Source organism: Eptesicus fuscus, chromosome 11 (assembly GCF_027574615.1).
Source record: "Eptesicus fuscus isolate TK198812 chromosome 11, DD_ASM_mEF_20220401, whole genome shotgun sequence".
Classification (NCBI taxonomy): Eukaryota; Metazoa; Chordata; class Mammalia; order Chiroptera; family Vespertilionidae; genus Eptesicus; species Eptesicus fuscus.
Window position 1 is genome coordinate 24,390,083 of NC_072483.1, and position 21,459 is coordinate 24,411,541.

At 35.0% G+C, this 21,459-nt stretch overlaps 1 protein-coding gene across 1 annotated transcript in view; it reads left to right on the top strand.

Annotated features, from left to right (window-relative positions):
* Nucleotides 1-407: 407 nt before the first annotated feature.
* Nucleotides 408-21,459, top strand: part of KYNU (kynureninase) — a 110,032-nt gene continuing 88,980 nt past the window's right edge. Inside the window, exons 1-2 of the mRNA XM_008143491.3 lie at nucleotides 408-432; nucleotides 6,878-7,059. Of these exons, the coding sequence (XP_008141713.2) occupies nucleotides 6,891-7,059 (169 nt within the window). The 5' untranslated portion in view covers nucleotides 408-432; nucleotides 6,878-6,890. The remainder of the gene's footprint in view (nucleotides 433-6,877; nucleotides 7,060-21,459) is intronic.

Below are 21,459 nucleotides of genomic sequence, written 5' to 3' on the forward strand. Positions count from 1 at the left end.
TTTCTCTAGTCCTTAGTCTACCAAAGCCTAAAGCAAGGAAGGGATGCAAATTTTGGGATTTGGCTCTTGGACAAATTCCTTGATTCATCTCACACACAAACGACGAAGTGTTTACTGGAGTCTAAAGGGCAGAGCTGCTTAGGTGAAAGAGTCCAGGGCAGAGCTCCTAGTAATTGTAACAGAAAGCAAAAGCAGCATTTGCTTACGTGTTTGTCTGTGACTGGAGATTTACAATCGCCTTAAATGGGGTGGAACTAAAAATAAGCTCACAAATTCCCCACAAGGTGGAGTCTGAGCAGAAGTGCCTTGAATTTCTCACCCTGCTGTCTGGTCTAGAAGTCTGTAAGGAACTCTTAAGAGCTTTGTTTTTTGTGTGTGTTTGTATGTGTTAAAGGACACCAGGAGCTGTGAACAAACCCCATCGGATTGCCGGTAAGCATTGGGACACTGGTATACACTTTGTACACAAATATATATTCAGTGATTTTTCCAAAGGGATATTTTCTCTGCTAGTATCCTTGTCATGATGCTTTAGAAGCTGCTTCTGCCAGGTTCTTCTTCCTTTCCCCCTCTAAATTATATTCATATAACTAGTAGAATTCCCTAATGGCTGTTCCTTTAAAATTCCAGAGATCATTTCTACAGTTCGTAAAATTTTGTGTCAAATGAAGAGATCTTTACCAATGTAGTGAAAAAGAATTCATGTCAATAGTTCACTGAACTCATAAAAGATTATTACTTTTGATTAATTAAAGTGACTCCTGCAGTTACTTAAGTTTAAATGGCAAAATTAGGTAAAAATTCATTCAATAAGCTGTAAGTCCTTTGTTTTCTGGTAGCTCTGTAGTTGTCTTGTGGTACTTTAGTCATTAAATATTTATTTAGAGAAGTGAAAATGTCTTTCTTAAGCAGGCTGCTTCCCCTTTCGTTTTATGAAATATTTGCCTAAGAATAGAAAGTTGATACACTTTTCTACATAGCAAGGTTTTTTAGTTTGTATATTTTTCTTTCCTGCTTTTATCTTTTAAAAGGTGGGGTGTTATTTAAGTAGTAAATTGGAGTAAATGCATTGATCTTATTAATGTGAAGATCAGCATGTAATTAATATAATCTTAGATATGAAATATGCAGTTGTGACAGAGTGATGTCATTCATTTCTCAAACAGTGATAGGGCTAAAGACTGTTGCTCTATGCACATATATTAAATAACATTTCCCCCCAGGAGGACCTATGTAATACTTTCAACAATAAAGATTAAAAGAAAAAAAACAACAACAAAAAACCCACAAACAAACACCTCATAGACAGACAACAGTACACAGTACGATATACAGATGATGTATTATAGAATTGTACACCTTAAACTTATATAATGTCATTAAGCAATGTAACCCCATTAAATTGAGTTAAAAATAAATAAATAACATTTTCTTTCCCTCTTTCACAATGAAAAGCTACACACTTTATAATTTGCTTAGCAGTTTCTAAACTTTGAACCCATATGTGCAATTTGTTCATTTCAGGCGTGATACCTGAAATTCTGTAAAGATTAACCACTGGGTACTCATATCATCTAGTTAACTGTTTAACTTTAGACCCATGGGTGACTAGAAGATCCTGAGTTCCAAATTGCATAGAAACAACAATTGTTATGATCATAAAATTTTTAGCTATGAAGTTTTAGCTGTCTAAATAAAATTGTGAAAATAAGATTTACAAAATTGCAGAAGCTAAGGTGAGGGTAAAGTGGCAATTTTCATCACAAAGTATTAATATTGAAATATATTACAAGAATATATTTTATCTTTTTATAAAGTACTTCACTAATTTTATTTTATCTTAATCATGATTCTCTGAAGAAAGTAATATTTAACTTAGTTTTATATAACATTTGCAACACAAAAAGGTTAGGTGACTTGCCCTAGACCATCTGTATATATTTCCACTTTCTTTATAAAATTAGTACTAAAAATGTAAAACATAAGATTGGAGTTCTGTTTAACTTGAATTTATTTCAAAATAACAGCATGTCAATTTATTTTCAAAGGTCAACTTAAACAAATCATAAAATTATGGTTTGCAAAGCACTAACTTTCTTACCTGGTGGGTTTCAATGCAGAATTAAGCAGCAGTTATTATTCTATATAACAAAAGGGTAATATGCAAATTGACCCTAACAGCAGAATGACCAGGAACAACCTGTCGCTATACGCACACTGACCACCAGGGGGCAGATGCTCAATGTAGAAGCTGTCCCCTGGTGGTCAGTGTGCTCCCACAGGAGGAGCTCCACTCAGCTGCAAGCCGGGCTGACAGCTGCAAGCACAGCGGTGGTGGCGGGAGCCGCTCCCTCCTCCTCAGCAATGCTAATGAACCCTCAAAGCTGGCAGGTAGACATCCCCCAAGGGCTCCCGGGCTGCCAGAGGGATGTCTGACTGCCAGCTTAGGCCCAATGCCCTGGGGAGTGCGAGAGGGCACAGGCCAGGCTGAGGGACCCCCAAGTGCATGGATTTTTGTCCACCGGGCCTCTAGTGAGTTAATAAATTGCTTCCTTGTAATAAGGGCACTGTGGTGTCACGGCACTGAATGGGAAGGTTGATTACAAAGAGTTGATGGAACCCTGGAAGTGCAGCTAAGTTGATTAGAACATCATCCCTATATGCAAAGGTTGTGGGTTTGATCCTTGGTCAGGGCACATGCAAGAGTCAACCAGTGAATACATAAGTAAGTAGAACAACAAATTGATGTTTCTCTTTATCTCTCTCTCTCTCTCTCTCTCCCTCTCTCTCTCCCTTCTCTCTCTCTCTCTCTCAATCAATAAATAAAATAATAATTTAAAAAGAGTAGATGGATTCATATCCTGTGATGCTTTGTAGACTGAGTACAAGGCTAAAACAAGAAATAAAGGGAGATAAAGGGAATGGACTGAAGAAATAGTAAATAATAATAATAATAAATTAAAAAGCAAGAGGCATGTAAAAATAAAGTGAAAGGTTCAAGTCTTTGGCCAGGAATTTTGTTCTACATATCCCACCCACACGCCATGATGCAGGCAGCGCTGATGACTCAGCTGCTCAGACCAAGTGTGGTTCCACAGAGTCAGCTTTATTATCTTTCTGTTTCTGTTTCTGTTTTTACTCTGTTTATTCCAGAGTTTAGTCCTCAAATGGGGAAAATGATACCGATCCCTCAGGATTATTACAAGGACTGAATAAAAAAACAACTATAAAGAGTCTAAATGAATAAATATTAACATTTTTTAAATAAGGAAAGTTGAATTTTACTGGGATATGATGATAAAAAATAATCTGTATATTAATTTAGGAACCTCATTTAGAGTTTAAAGTTAGCCCCAATGAAGCCTCAAAATGCTGATTCCAAGAGAGTCCCAAATATAAGACAAGCTCTCTTTGAAGTGTTTCCGCGTCTCATTGGTAGTATTTCTCTATTCCCATGTAGTTGGAATAGGAGAGGGAAACCCTCTAGTAGCATGTAATCTGTCATATTAAATAATTCACCCAGATATTTTGTGAATTCTTATTAAACTGCCAATTTAGAGGAAAATTCTATCTAAACGGCACTGCTCAACAATGGGGTGACTATAAAGATAAGATTTAGCCCCTCTCCCCGCCCCCCCTTCCACAGTAGAATATAGTTCAGTAGGTAGACCAGCAACTAAATCAGGCTGCCCTAAGTAATGGGTTTATAGTAAGACACACTTGATCAAAGGCAGAAAAACAGGTCATGGGGTTTTCAGAACAGTAAGGCAGGCAGCCTCCCAGGCCTTCCACATACTTTGTTGCATGGAAGGATTCAATGAGTGTCCAGACTGACTTGTCCTGTCACCCTCTCAGGAACAATAGCTGTTGCATCGCCAACTATTTTTTAATAGGTTCTTACTGTTGGAATCACTTCGTGCTTTAACAATCAGTGGTTCTGTATGACTCTCAAAAATGAGTCACCCATGACAATTCTCCTTCTATACTCTACCACTTTATTGCTTCTCTCTCTGATTCTTTTAAATTTTGCTCCTGTTTCTAACTGACTGAAGAACTATATCTCACAGCTCATTCCTGAATGAATTTGATTACATGCTCGGCTAAACACCGTCATGATTGTTTGGCCAGAGCTTTCACAGCCAATCATTCACAGGCCATTGACAAAACCATTGTCTTTAGTGGGTCAAGTGTCCAGGAGAGGTCTAATTAATGATGACCAGGCAACTGATAATGTCAAGTGGAAGAATTAGTCATCTCTACCCAGAAAGCAGTTTCTTTCATCAGAAAAATATACATAGAGACCCATTTAGAATCAAGTTGTCAGCATGACAAGCATGTTTGATCTTTCCCATCCTCATATGTATCTAAATAAATACAGTACCTGACAGAATGTATTGTTTATTACTAGATGTGTGCTCATAAGTTTTACAGGTGTTCAGAGGAGGAAAGACTATTTTAGCTGAGACACCATGGCAGACCTCAAGAAAAAGTCACATTTGAGCTAGAACATTGAAGGATGACTAGGATCTGAAGATGTACAAGGGGAAGTGGAACATTTTGGGGAAAGGGAGTGGCATAAGAAAAATCACAGAGAGAAAATTTTATGAAGAAAACAAATAACTTACATGGTCAGATATTGAAAGAACCATTAAGATCAATGGTGAAATCATTGGCTTTTCTTCAGAAGCATGAACTGCAGCAACTGAAAGGCATTACTAGTATCAAAACTAAAAACTATGCTCAGGTGAAGCTTAGTATCCTTATCTGGGAATGTAAAGGATGGCTCATCAGCCGGGACCATTGGCAGCTGAGAAAGGAAGAGGTCAAGTGAGCAGAAGAATTTAAGTTTAGAGGACAGGAAGAAGGTTTGTTTTGCTGGTATTGTATAAACTCAGACATGTAATTCTTTATTGCCTAACACTGTGTGTGTTGGGATAAGAGGAAGGAGAGTGAAGAGTGGAAGAAAGATGATTAAATTGGTATTCTAGAGCCTAATATATGTTTGTTTAGGTTGGTGCCTAGGAATTTTAGGTCTTAAGTACACTCTATGAGTTGAAAAATATCTTATGATCCAATTTTTCCTTGAGCTTAAATATTCAAGAGCCAGCTTGGTAATTTCTTGGATGGTCAGTATTTATCTCAAATTTAACATAGTCTCAATAGAACTCTGATTTCCCTCCTCAAATGTTTCTTCCCTTGGAATTTCTCCCAAAGCTTAAAGTTATCTGCTTTCCTGTCTTTACCATAGATTTTCTAGATTTTTGTCCCCAAAATATATTATTAAATCCAGATATTTCTCACTACCTTTCCCCTCGCCACATTTAAGCTACTGTCATAATCCCCTGAACTATTAAAATTGCCTTAATTTACCTCTCATTTAAATAATTCACCAGAGAGCAGAAAAAGTGATTTTTATTTAATGCAAAATAACATCATATCATTTTCTACTCAAGATATCCCAATGTTTTCCCATTAAACTGAGAAAAATATCTAAACTTTCTGGCTTTCCAAGTTCTTCATGACTAATTTCTGCCAGTGTCTCTCTTACATCATAGACTCTCCCTCCCCTTAGTCCTCTTAGTCCATTAGTTGAACAGGCCAAGTCCATCTCTACCTCAGGGCCTTTGCACTTGCTATTATTTTCCTCCAGGTCCAGCTCTTCTCCATAACATGATTCAGAAGTGACTCTATATCCTTGCCCTAAAGAGGTACACTTGAGTCCTCAGTAACTAACTATTCCATACCCCAGTGACTTTCTATTCAGTTACTCATAGATCTTGAAACTATCTGATATTATACAATTTAATTATTTTTCATTCTTCCCCCCAAAATGTAAATTCCACAAGAGTTATTACTTATATACTATCTTATAAATTGCTGTTCCACCAATGCGTGGTGCAACATGATAGGTGCTCAATAAATATTTATTGAAAAAGAAAATGAATGGAGGAATATGGAAGTGAAGCCAGGCAAAAGTGTACATAGGTAAATCAAACTAGCCTGAGGAAAAAACACTTTTTTCTCTCAAAGCTATTCTTACTCAATTTCAAAAAACTAAAACTTTGAGAAATATAGAAAACATAAAATTTGTGTGAAGTTTAAATATGTATTTAAATCTCCATTGTTATTTATCCCCTTCAGAAAGATTAAGTTTTCTTTCCAAAATGGTGGGGAGTGTTCAATGATGATTAAAAGGAGTAGAATGTGGTTTCAGGAAACACCACAAAGTCCTGTTTTGTTCTGATATATATATTCGTGAAAGAGACGTTTCTCATTATCAGCCGGAAGTAGACCTATTTGGTCTTCATATTCTAAAAAAATACTAATATTATTTAAAGTAAAGCACCTTTTTTATCAACATCATTTCATTCACAGTAAAGAATTTGTTAAATTTCTATTGTATATATCTCCATTGTTTTAAAACTATGATTAAAGAATCACTGGGGTGGGCTAGTGCAGGTGGGATAGGGCGAAGGAGAAGCCAGTTGGGGCTCTGTTTCCCTACACCTTCCCAAAAGCATCTTTAACTGATACCTTCTAGTAAGGCATCTAGAGGAAAAGGTGAAGTTATATATGTTTGACAGTCACTAATTTGGTTCATTTTTCAGAAAATAAAAACAGAAAGAGTGAGCGTTTATTGAGAGTATCATTGCCTAATTCAAACTTACAACATCCCTAAGGGACGATTATTCTTTTGGTTTGATACATGAGAATCACTCAGGCACAGAATTTAATGCTGCTTGGGTAACAATATTATTTCTGAGGTTGGGAAGATGGGACTGTTAGTTAAAAACGTAAGGTGTTTTACTCTAAGGGCTAATTTTCTGCAGAAAATTATGGCGGCTTTATTATTTTTCATTTCTGTTTTCATTTTTAGAGAACAACTTGTAATGGAGCCTTTACCTCTTGAGTTACCAGCTGACACAGTGCAACGCGTGGCATCTGAACTTCGATGTCTCCCTACAGATGAGAGGGTTGCCCTCCGTCTTGATGAGGAAGATAAGCTGAGGCACTTCAGGGAATATTTTTATATTCCCAAAATGCAGGATCTCCCTCCAAGTGAGAATATTAGAAAAAGTTTTATTTTCCTTAATCAATTTATTAATCTGTTTTTATTATTGCACGTGTTTACCATAATTCTTTGAAAATCATTGTCCCATTATATAATAGAGCCATTGCAATTGTCTGAAAAACAGCAGGTTCCCAGTGCTACTAAATCAACTTGTCAGCCTACCCTAGCTTCAGATTCCTTATGTTTCCTCTCGTCTTCTGAACAAAATACTTACAGGGTGCTTTTACTGTCATCTACTTCTCTGAACAATAGATTGACTGAATGGAAATTATAGGCAGATGCATTTACTTGTTCTCTAAGCACTTTGAGTGTAAAACAATTCCTTTTCAGTATATTATTACAATATCTTTGATTTTATAACACCTTGTTTATAGCATGATACTTGCCTTAGAGAAAATGTCATTTTGGGATTTGGTATATTAGGATGGATTTTATGTGTGAATAAGACTTATCAAACAAGACAAAACAAAAATCAATGATCAAGAAATTAAAAATTAAAAATAATGGAGTAAACTGACTCTGTCCTTGGTTAAGGAGATGTTCTGTTAAAAACAAAAAACAAACAAATAAATAAAAGAAAACACACAACAAAACACAGCCCACCCAGTGTGGCTCAGTGCTTGAGTGTTGACCTATGAATCAGAAAGTAACAGTTAGATTCCCATGCATAAGCCTGGGTTGCAGGTTCAGCTCCCAGTAGAAGGCCTGCAAGAGGCAGTTCATCAATAATTCTCTCTCATCACTGATGTTTCTATCTCTCTCTCTCCTCTCCTTTACTCTTTGAAATCAATATATATATATATTAAACAGCAACTAGGTAGCACAGGTATCAAAATATAAAGCAATTTTTGGCTTTGCTCCATTTTACTTCTATGAAAAAGGCTACTAGGTTGAATGGAATTAATCCACCAAAATTGGTTTCACATACTTTACAGTAGAGTCTAATTTCCTTTCTTCTTGAGATTAAGTGAGGCAGGTACAATTTTGATATTCCTAACCCAAGAGAATCAGCTAATATGATTTTAGGGTGAGATTGAGTCACATAGCTGTCTTTACTGGCTTCTTTGTTATTAGGTAACACAGGATGGCACCCTGTAGAATTATGGGAGGATGAAATAAAAGAAAGCCTTATATCTAACAGCAATCAGTGCTCTAGAAGTTTATGACATTTACTGAACATTGTAATTTCCTCACAACTAAATACAATTTATTTTACTCATTTTCATGAGTGACAAGAAAAACAGACACAACAAAATAAGCAAACAGAAGTAGTAACAAAACCTTTCCAGTAAGGGTGGATGGTGGTATTACAGAGAGAAGGAAGAGCATGGCAGAAGCACTGAGGAGAGAAAGTGGCTCATTGTGCCTTCAGGTTGGGCTGAGTTGTCTAGGAGAATGATGCTAAATAAGGGCCACATCTAGTCACACACTTATGAGCAGTGACTGCTTCCTGGACACTAGAGGTGATGCAGTAGGGGGTGGGTGTCTTTGACTTTCTTTTCTTAAGAGGCCTTTATTCTATACAATAGCATAAGGATTTGAGGTAAGACCCAACCCTGAATTTCCAGGAATAAAAAGTTGTTGAAAAAAAGGGGTACACAGAAAGTTAAAATGATATTTTGGATTTTTTTTTTTTTTGCTTTTTCTGTTACTGAACCTAACACTTATTAACTAACACAATTTACATCCTCATGTTGATTTCAGAGAGGAAGGGGGAGAGAGAGAGAGAGAGAGAGAGAGAGAGAGAGAGAGAGAGAGAGAGCGCGCAACATCAACATCAGGGATGAGAAAGAATCATTGATCAGCAGCCTCCTGCATGCCCCACAATGAGGATCACGAGCCCACAACCTGAGCATGTGCCCTGACCAGGAATTGAACCGTGACCTCCTGGTTCATAGGTCGATGCTGGTTGGGCTGGGGATGATGTTTTAATAGAAGAAACCACCAAATCACAAGACTCAGTAGAGCATGATTCCACCTTTCCATGATAGATTCAAGTTCTCAGAAACAAATTAGAAAACACATTGTACTTGAAAAATTGAGTAATTATTGCTTGGACTTTTGGGGCCTCTTCAGATTGCATTATGAGATATTTGCACACAACTTAAAAATCTTGTCCGAACTTTCAGATTGACAAATAGAAATATTATATTCAAACCTGCAGAATGGACCTTAATTGCCATGGTGTTGCTGTCATTACTGACCCCTATTCTTGGCATTCAGACGCATTCTCAGGAAAATATGGTGCTTACATACTTTATAGCCATCCTACTTGAAGAATTACATTTAAAAAATGAAGATCTTGAAATTTTAACCATTATATTTAGAACCAGCTATTAACCAAAGTGATATAATACACAAAGAATAAATAGAAAATGAACTTACATACACCATTTCTGGAATTCTAGCCACAATAACAGTCTGATGGTGACTGATAATTAGCTTTGTTCCAAGAAAAACGTTTACCTTCTTAGATTTCAACCTTCTGCCTTCTAGTCCCCAACTATACAGAGTGACTTCTATACAGAGAGCAGAACCACTATTCCAATAAGGATAACCAAGTCCTTGCATCCTTATTGCTATAAGACATAATATTTTTATTTGAAAATAAAAGTTGAAGTATTAAATTAAAACTTAAATGAATAATTGAGAAAAAATTTAAACAATTTATTTGTTATTTAAAAAGTACAGTTTTGAATAACACAAAAATTTGCTTCACTACCCCCAGAGTTTCTATAAATTAGGCATTGTCAAAGCATGTAGCCTCCTGACCAGCTGCCTGAGGATCACCAGAGAATTTACTAGAACTTGCAAGTTCTTGGGTCCACCCACTCCTGAATTACTAAACCAGAGGCTTTGACGGGAGTCTATTCTAGATCACTAAGGATGGTGTCATAGACAGTTGGATCAATTAATTCTTACTCTCACTCTAGGCAATTATTATTCTCTGAGGGTTCATCCTTTCAACACCTTTGTAGGCACTTCTCTGTTCATGCAACTATTTTCAGAACAGTTTATCTGTGAACTAAAGAACATGGTTATCACATACCTGAAGTTTTGTTGAGGTATGAGGAGACAGATAATAAACACTCTTACAAACAGTAAGTAATGTACACTCTCCTCTCAGGGGTGCCCTAAGTGTTTTGAGGGCAGCTGGGAGGGTGGGGGAAGTGTTATTTTACCAGGGTAGTCTGGGAAGGAAACACTGCAGAGATGGCATCTGAGCAGAGTGAGCTCCGTAGACACAGGTGAAGATGAACTGGTGGCTACTCAAGTTTGTACTACACAAGAGCATCAGACTCAGGGATAGTTGGTGTTGAAATTTCCTTTTTTTTTTTTTGGTCAAGATAAGACTACACCACCAGTAGCTTATTAAATCCTTCTAAGAACATCTAAAAATGATATTGCATTTCAAATTATTGTAAAAGACTAGCATAATATCAAGAACAAATGTTCTTCAGGAACTCTGAATAATGAAACAAAAGAACATAAATAAAAAAGTTTTGGACAAGTGAAAGAATCACAACTCCCAATATAGGCTTTAAAAAAATACTAAGGAAAGGCTATAGGCATAGCCTGTAGTTTTCTGATATTTTGCCATTAAATATTAAGTTTACTGTAGATTTCTAACAGAAAGTTTTACCAAAATAAGTAAGTTTTTCCTCTATTCCTGGAGGGTTTCTGAGTTGTTATTAGAGAAAAGGTAAATAATATTTTTACTCAGCTTGTGTTGCGCTCATGTTCAGCATTGTTCTGAAGACCACAGCCAAAACAAAGAAAGAGATTCTACACTGAGTGGCCAGATTATTATCTCTGAACGCATAATAATCTGGCCACTCAGTGTATATCCTATATAATAATCCTATACAATAAAAGGCTAATGTGCAAATTGTCCCCTCGACCAGGAGTTCGACCAGCAGGCAGGCCGGCCAACCGCCCATGTCCCCTCCCCCTGGCCAGGCTGGACCCCACCCATGCACGAATTCATGCACCGGACCTCTAACATATATATATGGCCAGATTATTATGCATTCAGAGATCATAATAATCTGGCCACTCAGTGTATATTTCCAAGTCTATACTTAGTGTATAGAGCTCTTGGTTGGCTTAAAAAATAATTGAATAGCTATCTTTACAAATTAATTTTGATAATACCATCCAGAGGTAGAAAAATATCATGTATCTATAACATACATACATAGACACATGCAAGCATACAGATAGACACAGATTATCTGTGTCCAGATTATTATGCATTCAGAGATCATAATAATCTGGCCACTCAGTGTATATTTCCAAGTCTATACTTAGTGTATAGAGCTCTTGGTTGGCTTAAAAAATAATTGAATAGCTATCTTTACAAATTAATTTTGATAATACCATCCAGAGGTAGAAAAATATCATGTATCTATAACATACATACATAGACACATGCAAGCATACAGATAGACACAGACATGAATCTTATAATTAAAAAAATTATCTATGTCTCAAGTACAAAACTCAAAAGAATAGTTGGATCCAAATTATGTTTCTGTCAGATGGACTAAGTTAAGGTTATCTGCTCAAATGGCCAAAATCTTTTACTAAAGATTTTTATTTGCATGCTTTTAAAGCTATTTTGGGAGTCATTTTGTCTTTTAGAAGCTTCTTTATACCAAGCAAAGAATGCATCATATTGTCTCCAAGAAGTATGAGATCCTCTCTTTTTAAGGAAGCCCCTTAAGGTGGACTTATCTAAAACAATTTTTCCCAGAATGCTGATGACCATTTCAAACTATCTAAGAGAGGCCCCATTTTTCAGAAAGGAGCAGGATCCTGGACAAAGAAATGAAACCTATCTTGTCTTTGGATTCCCTAAAACATCTTAACACATTGCGGGCAGATCACGAGCATTCTCGTGTCTTCATATCACACCGTGTTTTACATAAATGTTAAAGGCAGGCCCTAAAATTAAATACCCATTGCATTTTGAAGTCCTTTATTACATGTTGTTACAAACTAATATCTTTTTAAAGTATGATACTTTGTAAAACGTTTTTTTGTAGTCGTTCAATAGAAACTTATCTGGCCACTGGGTAAAGCTAGCAATCAAACGACTGGTACGCAATGTGTTAACGAGGTTTTCCAACAGCTGTTTCAAAATACCAAGAATCATGTGTTTTCCCCTTTTTGAGAAAGATGGGTGACTTACCATGAAGCTTTAACAAAGAAACAAAACAGAACAAACAAACAGAAATAGAAAGTAAGTGTGCATAATAAAGTTGGAGAACGCAGAATGTTAAAGAGAGCACAGCTCAGATGTAACAGAGACTTACCCCACAAGTCCATGGTCTGTGAGACAGCTGTGAGTGAGTACAGAGGACTCTGTGGGTAGCAGGACCTGCTTTTCTCACTACCCTCAGGGTTGTGGGGGTTTGTCTTCTTTGGATCCCATTTCTAGCGCTATGCTATGAATGTCAAAGGTTCAGAAATAGCCGAAGTAAAACCAGTGAATCACTGAAGCATTAGTTAGTAACAATTTGTTGTGCGCACACCAAGAAGACAGTGTGCAAACCAAGAGCACTCAAACCAAAACATGGCATGAGAATCAGGGGCATATTGCTACAAAGCAGCTTATAAAGGCAGTGACCGTTTTTCCTTCACAGGGATTGACTATAAGCTAAATTAAGATGGTTGAACTGGTTTGATTTGATTTTAAAAAGGACATTTGAGTTGTGTCCAGTTTTGGTGTTGATGAGTAATTGCTATACACAATCATATACAATGCTTGTGTGAACGTAAAGTTTTTATCACACTTATTTTGTGCATGAATATTTTACTCTTGGCAGACAACATATTCACTTTCCCATCTTTTTTTCCTCGCCCCTCCTTCTTTCAATTAAATATGTCTTTTAAAAAATTCTTAGCTTGTAGACTATACAGAAACTAACCAGGGCTAGATTTGGCATACAAACCATAACTTGTCAACCCCTGGTCTAGCATGCTGTAAATAGATTGTGGGATCATACTACAAGTGAATTTTTAACAGTAGAAAGAGCTGTCCATCTGTTTTCCAGAGTAGCTGAAACATTTTGCATTGCTATCAGCAATGTGTGAGTGCCCATTGTTCCCCATTATTACTATCAATTGGTATTGTCATATTTTTGTTCTTTTTTTTAACTTATTCTAATGTGTATAGTAATATCTCATTTGAGATATTATATGCATTTCCCTAATAGCTAATGGAATTTAGCATTAATGGTTGTATGAGATTGTGAACTATCCACATATTTTCTTTTAAAAAAATGTAGCTCTGGGAGAACCAAGATGGTGGCGCAGGTAAACACGGGTACTCACCGCCTCCCACAACCACATGCAAATTACAACTAAAATACAGAACACCATCATTCAGAACTGCCTACAATCTGGCTGAATGGATGTCCTATAACTAGAGAAGTAAAGAAAGTACAATGAAGATTTTTTTTTAAGTCCCTGCTCAAATATTTTAACCATTTTTAAAATGGTGATTTTTCAGAGTCCTTTATATAGTCAGTACAGAAATCATTTGTTGAATAAGTGATATGAAAATACTTTCTCCAAGTCCAGAGCTTATCTTTCAATTCTCATAATATAATCTTTCACAGAGACCAGAGGTTTTTAATTTTGAGGATACCTAATATATTGTTGTTTTTTTCTTTTATGGATTGTGCTTTTTATCAAAGAACTCCTCACCCAAACTTAAGTTTCAAAGGTTTCTTTGATCCATGTTTTATTTAGAAGTATTTGTGTTATTTTTAGGTTTTTTTTATATTATTTATCACTTGTTTATTTCTATTATGGTCACAGAACATTCACTGTATGAATTCAGTTTTTTAAATTTGCTCAGGTTTTTTTTTTACCCAGACAATGGTCCGTCTTGATAAATACTTTATGTACATTTAAAAGAAGGTTTACTCCGTTGTTTGCTGGAATGTTCAATAAACATAAATTACATTCATTTGCTTGATGGTTTTTTTTCAGTTCTATATCCTTACTGATTTTATATTTACTTACTATGTTAATTATTGAGAGATGGGCATTCATTGAAATGTTCAACAGTAATTGTATAGACTTTTCCATTTCTCCTTTAGTTTTTCCTCAGTTTTTGCTTTGTGTGTGTTGGGACTGTGTTGTTGGATGCACTCACATTTGGTATTGTTATATCTTCTCGTTGAATCGATACATTTATTATCATGCAATATCCTACTTTATCTCTGGTAGTTTGCTTGCTCTGCAGTTTACTTTGTCTGATATCAATATACTGATCAAGTTTCATTTTGGTGAGTGTTTGCATGGCATGTATTTTTCTACCTTTTATGTTTTTCCTATCTATATCATTAGAATAAAGTACTCAGAATGCGTATAGACACAACATAGTTTGGTCACTTAATTTATCTTGGCAATAATTGACTTTTAATTGCTGCATTTAGACCATTTATGTTTAATGTGATTATTTATATGTTTAGATGTAGGTCTATCACTTAATTATTTGTTTTCAGTTTATCATTTTTTAAAACTTTTATTTTCCCCTTTCTTGCCTTTATAAAAATGATGCTTTGTTTTGGGGGATTTTTTGGTATAGCATTAAGTTATATATCAAATTTTGAAATATATCTTTATAGTTATTTCTTGGTTTGTTTTAATGGTTGCTTTATAAATTAATATATAATATATAATATAATATATTAATCATAGTATACATTAATTATAAATGAAATTTTTAGTCAAGTTATAAGCATTATTTTATCACTTCAAGTAGGTTGTAAAAACTTTACCACTATATAATTATATACTTGGTCCTCTTATCTTTCTTTATGTTGTAGTTGTTATACTACAGACACTAAAAACCCAATCAGATAAGGTTCATTTTTTTTCTTTCAAAATTTAAAACTGGGTATTGTACATATTTTAAAATATTATATAAAGAATCTATTATGCTTACCTAGATATTTGTGATTTCTGTTGTTCTCCTTTCATTGCTAAAGTCCAAATTTTTCTCTAGTATCTTTTCTCTTCATCCTAAAGAATTTCCTTCATTATTATTTTTAAGACAGATTTACTGACTTAAATTTTCTTAGTTTTTCTTTGTCTGAGAATGTTTTTTTATTATACCTTCATCCCTGAATAATATTTTTGCTCAACTTAAAACTCTTTACTGATAATTATGTTCTTTCAAATGTGTTTTAAAATTTTTATTTCATTGCTTTCTGGCCTCCAGAATATTTGATAAGAAATGTGTAGTCATTGCCCTGGCCAGGTAGCTCAGTTGCTTGAAACATTGTCCATGCACCAAAAGCTTGTGGCTCTGGTTCCTGATTAGGGCACATACCCAGGATGCAGGTTCGATCCCTGGGATCCCTGGTTGGGGCATGTAAGGGAGGCAACTGATCGATGTTTCTGTCACATTGAGGTTTCTCTCTCTCCCTTCCTCTCTCTCTAAAAAAAAAGAAAGAAAGAAAAAAAAATCATCAATAAAACATATCCTCAAGCGAGAATTAAAAAACAAAATAAATGTATAGTCATTAGAATTTTTGGTTCCTATTCGGCCATAGCTATTTTCTCTGGTTGCTTTAAGAAATACTTTTTTTGATCTTTAATTATCAGATGTTTGTTTGCAATGTGTCTGGCATGCATTGAGTTTATCATACTTGGAGTTCACTGAGATTTTTTAATGTGTAAGTTTAAATCTTTTGACAAATTTGAGGAGTTTTAAACCATTATTTCTTAAAACCCTATTGCACCCCACTCTTTCATTTTTCCTTCTAGTATTTCAGAGATACAAATGTTATGCTTTTTTATATTGGCATAACTGCAATGTTCATTTTCTTACAATCTCTCTCTCTCTCTCTTTTTTTTAACCTCTGATGCAGAGATTGGATAACTGCTATTGTTATGTCTACAAGGTCATTGATTCTTTTCTCTGCCATTTCCATTCTGTTCTTTAGTCCTTCTTGAAATTACTAAAACAATTATGTATTGTATGTTTTTAAGTTATAAAGTTTCAATTTGTTTCCTTTTAAAATATTTTACTTCTCTGTGGAAACTTTCTATCTTTTCATTCATTTAAATAGTAACTTCCCTCATACATTAGGATTATAATAGCTACCTTAAAATTTTTGTCTGATAATGCCAATAGCTGTGTTATTTTTGGGTTGATGTTTATTGATTCTTTTCTTGTCAGAGATGTTGAGATTGATCTAGTTCTTATGTTGAATAATTTTGAATTTTATCTATATATTTTGAATATTATCTTATGAGACTTTGTGTTTTATTGCATCCTATGGTGAATGTTGATATTTTTCATTTCCTTTGGTTTATTTTAGCACCCAGTCTACCCAGATAAGTTTAGTCTGCAAGGATTTGTCCTGCACATAGACCACTTAGTCACCAATTTGAAATCTGGGATCAATTCTCAATGTTTTTTTACAATGTTTAGGGTTAGATACATTCAAGCATCGTTCAGGGTGAGCTCAGGAGTTTATGTACAACTTTATGTGATCATTTTCTTAAGCTCCCTCTTTGCCTAAAACTTTCCTGTCCCCAGAGGCCCACTCTCATTTTCCTCTGGTCAGAAAACTAAAATATAATTTACACATTATGTTATGCACTTCTTGTGACTATGCTTGCTTCTGGTAAGGCAAGAGGGCAGAAAACAAAAGCAACCAGAGTTATCCTACATTCTTAGAACTATCCTTCCTCTGGTTAGAGAGAAATGCTTTCTTTCTCAGTGGTTTGGGTGTATGTGCAGCTGCTGCTATTGTAACTGCCACCGCTGTCACAGGAGTGACTGGTGATTACCATGGAAAATCACAGAAAAAAATGATAGGAAAAAAAACAACAACCAGAGTAATTTACTCACCTCTCTTTATCTGGCCCTTAGTAATTTTCTAAGGGCCAGATGTGGGAATACTAGGCTTCTCTTGGAGCTCTTACAGTCCATACACTATATAATTTGGGGTTTCAGGATGTCTTTGAAACCAAGACAGGAGCAATTTCTCAGAGGTGGAAACAAAATTAAAAACTCAATGCCAAATTCTGGTGGCACTTCAGATTTTGGTCTTCTCCCCTTGATAAGCCTATTGACATTTGTATTTCAGACTTCGCAGATTCTCAAGTGCTACTCAATGAATTTTTAGTTACATTTAGTGTGTCAGAATGGAGTGTGCTCCTCCAGGTCAAGTATGTCTTAGACTTCTCTGAAATATAAAAGACAAAAATAGGGTTTTGTACTTAAAGAGAAAAAACTATTAAATTGAAATTATGCTAAAAAAGAAAAAACTTATTTTAAAATATTTTTCAAAAAAGAAGAATATGTTAGTAAGCTAGTTTTTCATTCTAATTACCAAACCCAGAATTGGTCCTTAGGAATTGTGAGATGCAGTACTCTATGTGTCATTTAATAAAAGTGATAAGTTCTGGGACCAGTGGTTTGCTTCTGGACATTATTTGTCTACCGATAAAATCTTGACCTACTTTTTCAGAGGAATATGGTCTCAGAGATTAATGGACATAAACATCAATCCTAGTTCATTAGTATTCCAAATTACCAAATTCAATTCAGTATTGACAACAACAACCAAGACCCAATCACATTGGTATCACAAGCATTTAGATTGTAACAATTTTACAATTAGCTCTTATCCAACAAATTCATATTAGGGGCTTATAATCTTCTTGATATTACCAAGGCTCCAAATAATCAAAATACAAATGAAACAAACACAGCTTGAATCTTTATGCTTCCCATTACTAATTGCAATACAATCAGCAACAATTTCATGTTCACCAATCTGTAAAAACACTGCAATATCTTTAACAAGGGCCTTTTCTTTTCCTTTCTTTTCATGTTTCTTCTTTTTTCCTTGTTAAATTTGAGAGTGAAATCCTTAGATTTCTCAAATGAGCAGTCATAATATGTTGGAATTTTAGCCTAGGATTTCTAATCAAAGAACACTCTAATGGAACACCTAAATCTTCTTGTCACATGGCCTTTGAAAGAATGGGCTTTCATCTTTTCATATACATATGGAGGAAAAGATCTCTTATATAAATGCTCCTACATTTTTTAAAAAATATGTTTTATTGATTTCAGAGAGGAAGGGACAGGGAGAGAGAAATAGAAACATCAATGATGACAGAATCATTGATTGGCTGCCTCCTGCATGCCCCCTACTGGGATTGAGCCCACAACCCAGGCTTGTGCCCTTGACCAAAATCGAACCCGGGACCCTTCAGTCTGCAGAACAAAGCTCTATCCACTGAGGTTCCCCTACATTTTTAAGCAAAAAATATGAAAATCTAGCTGTCACAGTAACCAATCCAAGAATAATGCTTACCAAGGTAACTTTTGAGAAATCAACTCTTCCTTACATCATAGATCTAGGCAGTGAATCAGTTTTGCTTCTTTATATCAAGTTGTATCTTAGACTTTTGAAGTGTGTAACAAGCAGAAAGTGAAATTCCTAAATTCAAAAAAATATATCAATCTAAACTAAATTTTTAAAAGAGAAACATTTACTTAAAAATTAGATCAAAATATGTTAGCAAACTAGTCTTTTAGTCTAATAAAAAATCTCTAACTAATAATATTACAACAATAAACATTAATTATATGGAATGAATTACATTTCTGCAATTCTGATAGGAAGTGTTTATACTTATTTCACACTGACAGTCCCATTCAATGTTGGTTTATATGTATACATTTACCCCCCATGACATATATATTAAAGATATACACTGGCATCTGATAATAAAATCATTCAAATTTGAGATACTTTTAATAACAAATTAATTTTTAAAAATATTTATGCAGACAAGTCAGTTTAAATATCTTTAGAACTCACCTTTACTTTTTGTCAAACCATTGGCTTACTTCTATATTTTCTCTTTAATTTGTAAAAACAAACAAAAAAAACCTTTTTAGTTAATTTATAGTTCCTGTTTTAATCTTGCATAAATGAAACTGGTTCCTGGGTTAAAATTGGAACATATAAATAAACTAAGAGAATAAGCAAATAAAGTTTAGAGTGATGGACATTTTTAATGCAGGTAAAATACTACTCAGAAGCAATCAAATTAATTTCCAGGATCTTGAACTTCTATAGCAATCACATTGTAACCTTTGTCAAGAGATGAGGCCTCTAGCCAGATGCCTCTAAGACTATTGACTTAAGGCCGAATTGAGGTGAGGCCTATTTATGGAAAGCTAACACTCTTGAGTTCTTAGAGTTCTTAGACCTTTTGAGGTCAAATAAACCTTTAAGGAGTGTGTTATTGGTTGAACTGAGTTCCCTAAAAATTTTATGTTTTGAAGTCCTAGCCCCTAGAACCATAGAATGTGACCTCATAGGAGATGGAGTCTTTATAGATATATCAGGTTAAAATGAGGCTATGAGGGTGGCTCTAATCCAGTATGACTTATAAAAGCGGGAAATTTTTGAGATAGACAGAGAGAATGCAGGGAGAACATTGGTGAACATGAAGACAGCCATTTAGAAGTCAAGCAGAGCAGCCTATAACAGATCCTTCCCTCACAGCCTTCAGAGAGAACAAATCCTCCAACACCTTGATTTTGGACTTACAGCCTCCAGAATGGTGAGATAATAAATTTCAGTTGGTTAATAACCCAGTTCATTGGACTTTGTTACAAAACACCTAGCAAACTAATACAGATGGTGAATAACAGGAAACTATGCCCAGATCAAGGAGGATGGAAAGAAGATAGAGAGACTTGATTGACGTAGGAAATTCATGAACTCTTGCAGCATGTCCAATCTGTGCCAGATTTTGGAGAATAACCTTAGGACAAGGGTCAGCAAACATTTTTTTTTTAATAATAAAGTTTAATGAGAACACATCCACATTTATTTATTTACATATTTTCCTATGGCTGTTTTCATGCTACCGTGACAGAAACAAGTCCTTGCAGCAGGAACTATATGTTCCACAAAGCCTAAAATGTTTGCTTTCTGGTTCTTGACAGAAAAGGCTTGGTTTGCCCTACCTTGAAGATCATTACTTGAGTATTGTGCCTATTGGGTCTAATAGAGCAAATGTAGCAAATGATCTGACTTAAACACAAAAATCAAGCCCTGGCTGGGTAGGTCAGTTTGTAAGAGTGTCATCTCGATACACCAAGGTTGTAGGTTCGATCTCCAGACAGGGCACATACAAGCATCAACCAATGAATGCATAAGTAAGTGGAACGACAAATTGCTGTGTTTTTTTCCTCTCTCACCCCTTCTTCTCTCTCTCTAAAAATTAACAAAACAAACACAAAATCACAGATCACAATTTTTTAGAGTACCAGGGGATCTGGACAGGATTAAGATGGATTAAGAGGAAAGAAATGAAACCCTTATTTACTTCATCCCAAACATGAGATGGACATAAAGCCAAAGGAGGAAGATCTTCACAAGTAAAATAAGTAAAGGCGTTAAAAGAAGAGTTAGTCAATCTTAAGACTTAACCCATCACAATGACATGTTAATCCAGCTGAGATTTACTTTTTAAAGGGAGAACTTGCAGTAAGCGTCATGTCCTTTGTGAAGAGGCATTTAAAGTGGGCGAGAAAACAAAAAAGGATTATTGAGAAATTACAAGAACTCATGTCCAAATTGTCAACTCCTACTTCAAAGAAAAGAAATATTGAGTCATAATTTATAAAATACAGTGGAACTTTTGTTTCTCGAACGTCTTCCATCTGGAACAATTCACTTCACAACCTAACAACCGTTTCATGCTGATACCTGTATGATGAGTCACACACTTCTCAGGTGACAAAAAAAAGGAGAGAATGCAAAAATGTGAGTCAGTTTACCACTATTAAATCTCAGGATATTGTGCTGTGAATATTTTTTGTGGCTTTTTGCTATTCTTGCTGCTTATAATTATTGTAAAATTTTCAGTTTTTACTGTACCTTTCCTTTATGTTAAATTTTCATTTACATTTCATGCCCTTTTTTGCTTTTAAAGTGTTTATTTATAGGTTAAACAGTACAATAGACAAGTACTGTATATAAGAAAGGTTAAACCAGGGAATCATTTGGGTGTCTAGAATGGATTAATTCAATTTACATTATTTCTAATGGGAAAAAATGATTCAATTTCAAACAGCCTTTTGGAACAAATTAAGTTGGAGAAACAAGGTTCCACTGTATATATTTTGGGAGAATATCAAATCTTCAATATGTTAAAAATTTGTCAACAGATAGAAAATATCCTGAAGAACAAGAATGACTGGTTGATGTCAGTCCAGACTTGACTTTGGAACAAAGAATAAATGCAGTGAATGTTTTTGTAAAGGGAACTCTTCCAAGGCCATGAGCACATAGTGAATAAACCATCCAACAAAACCCACAAGG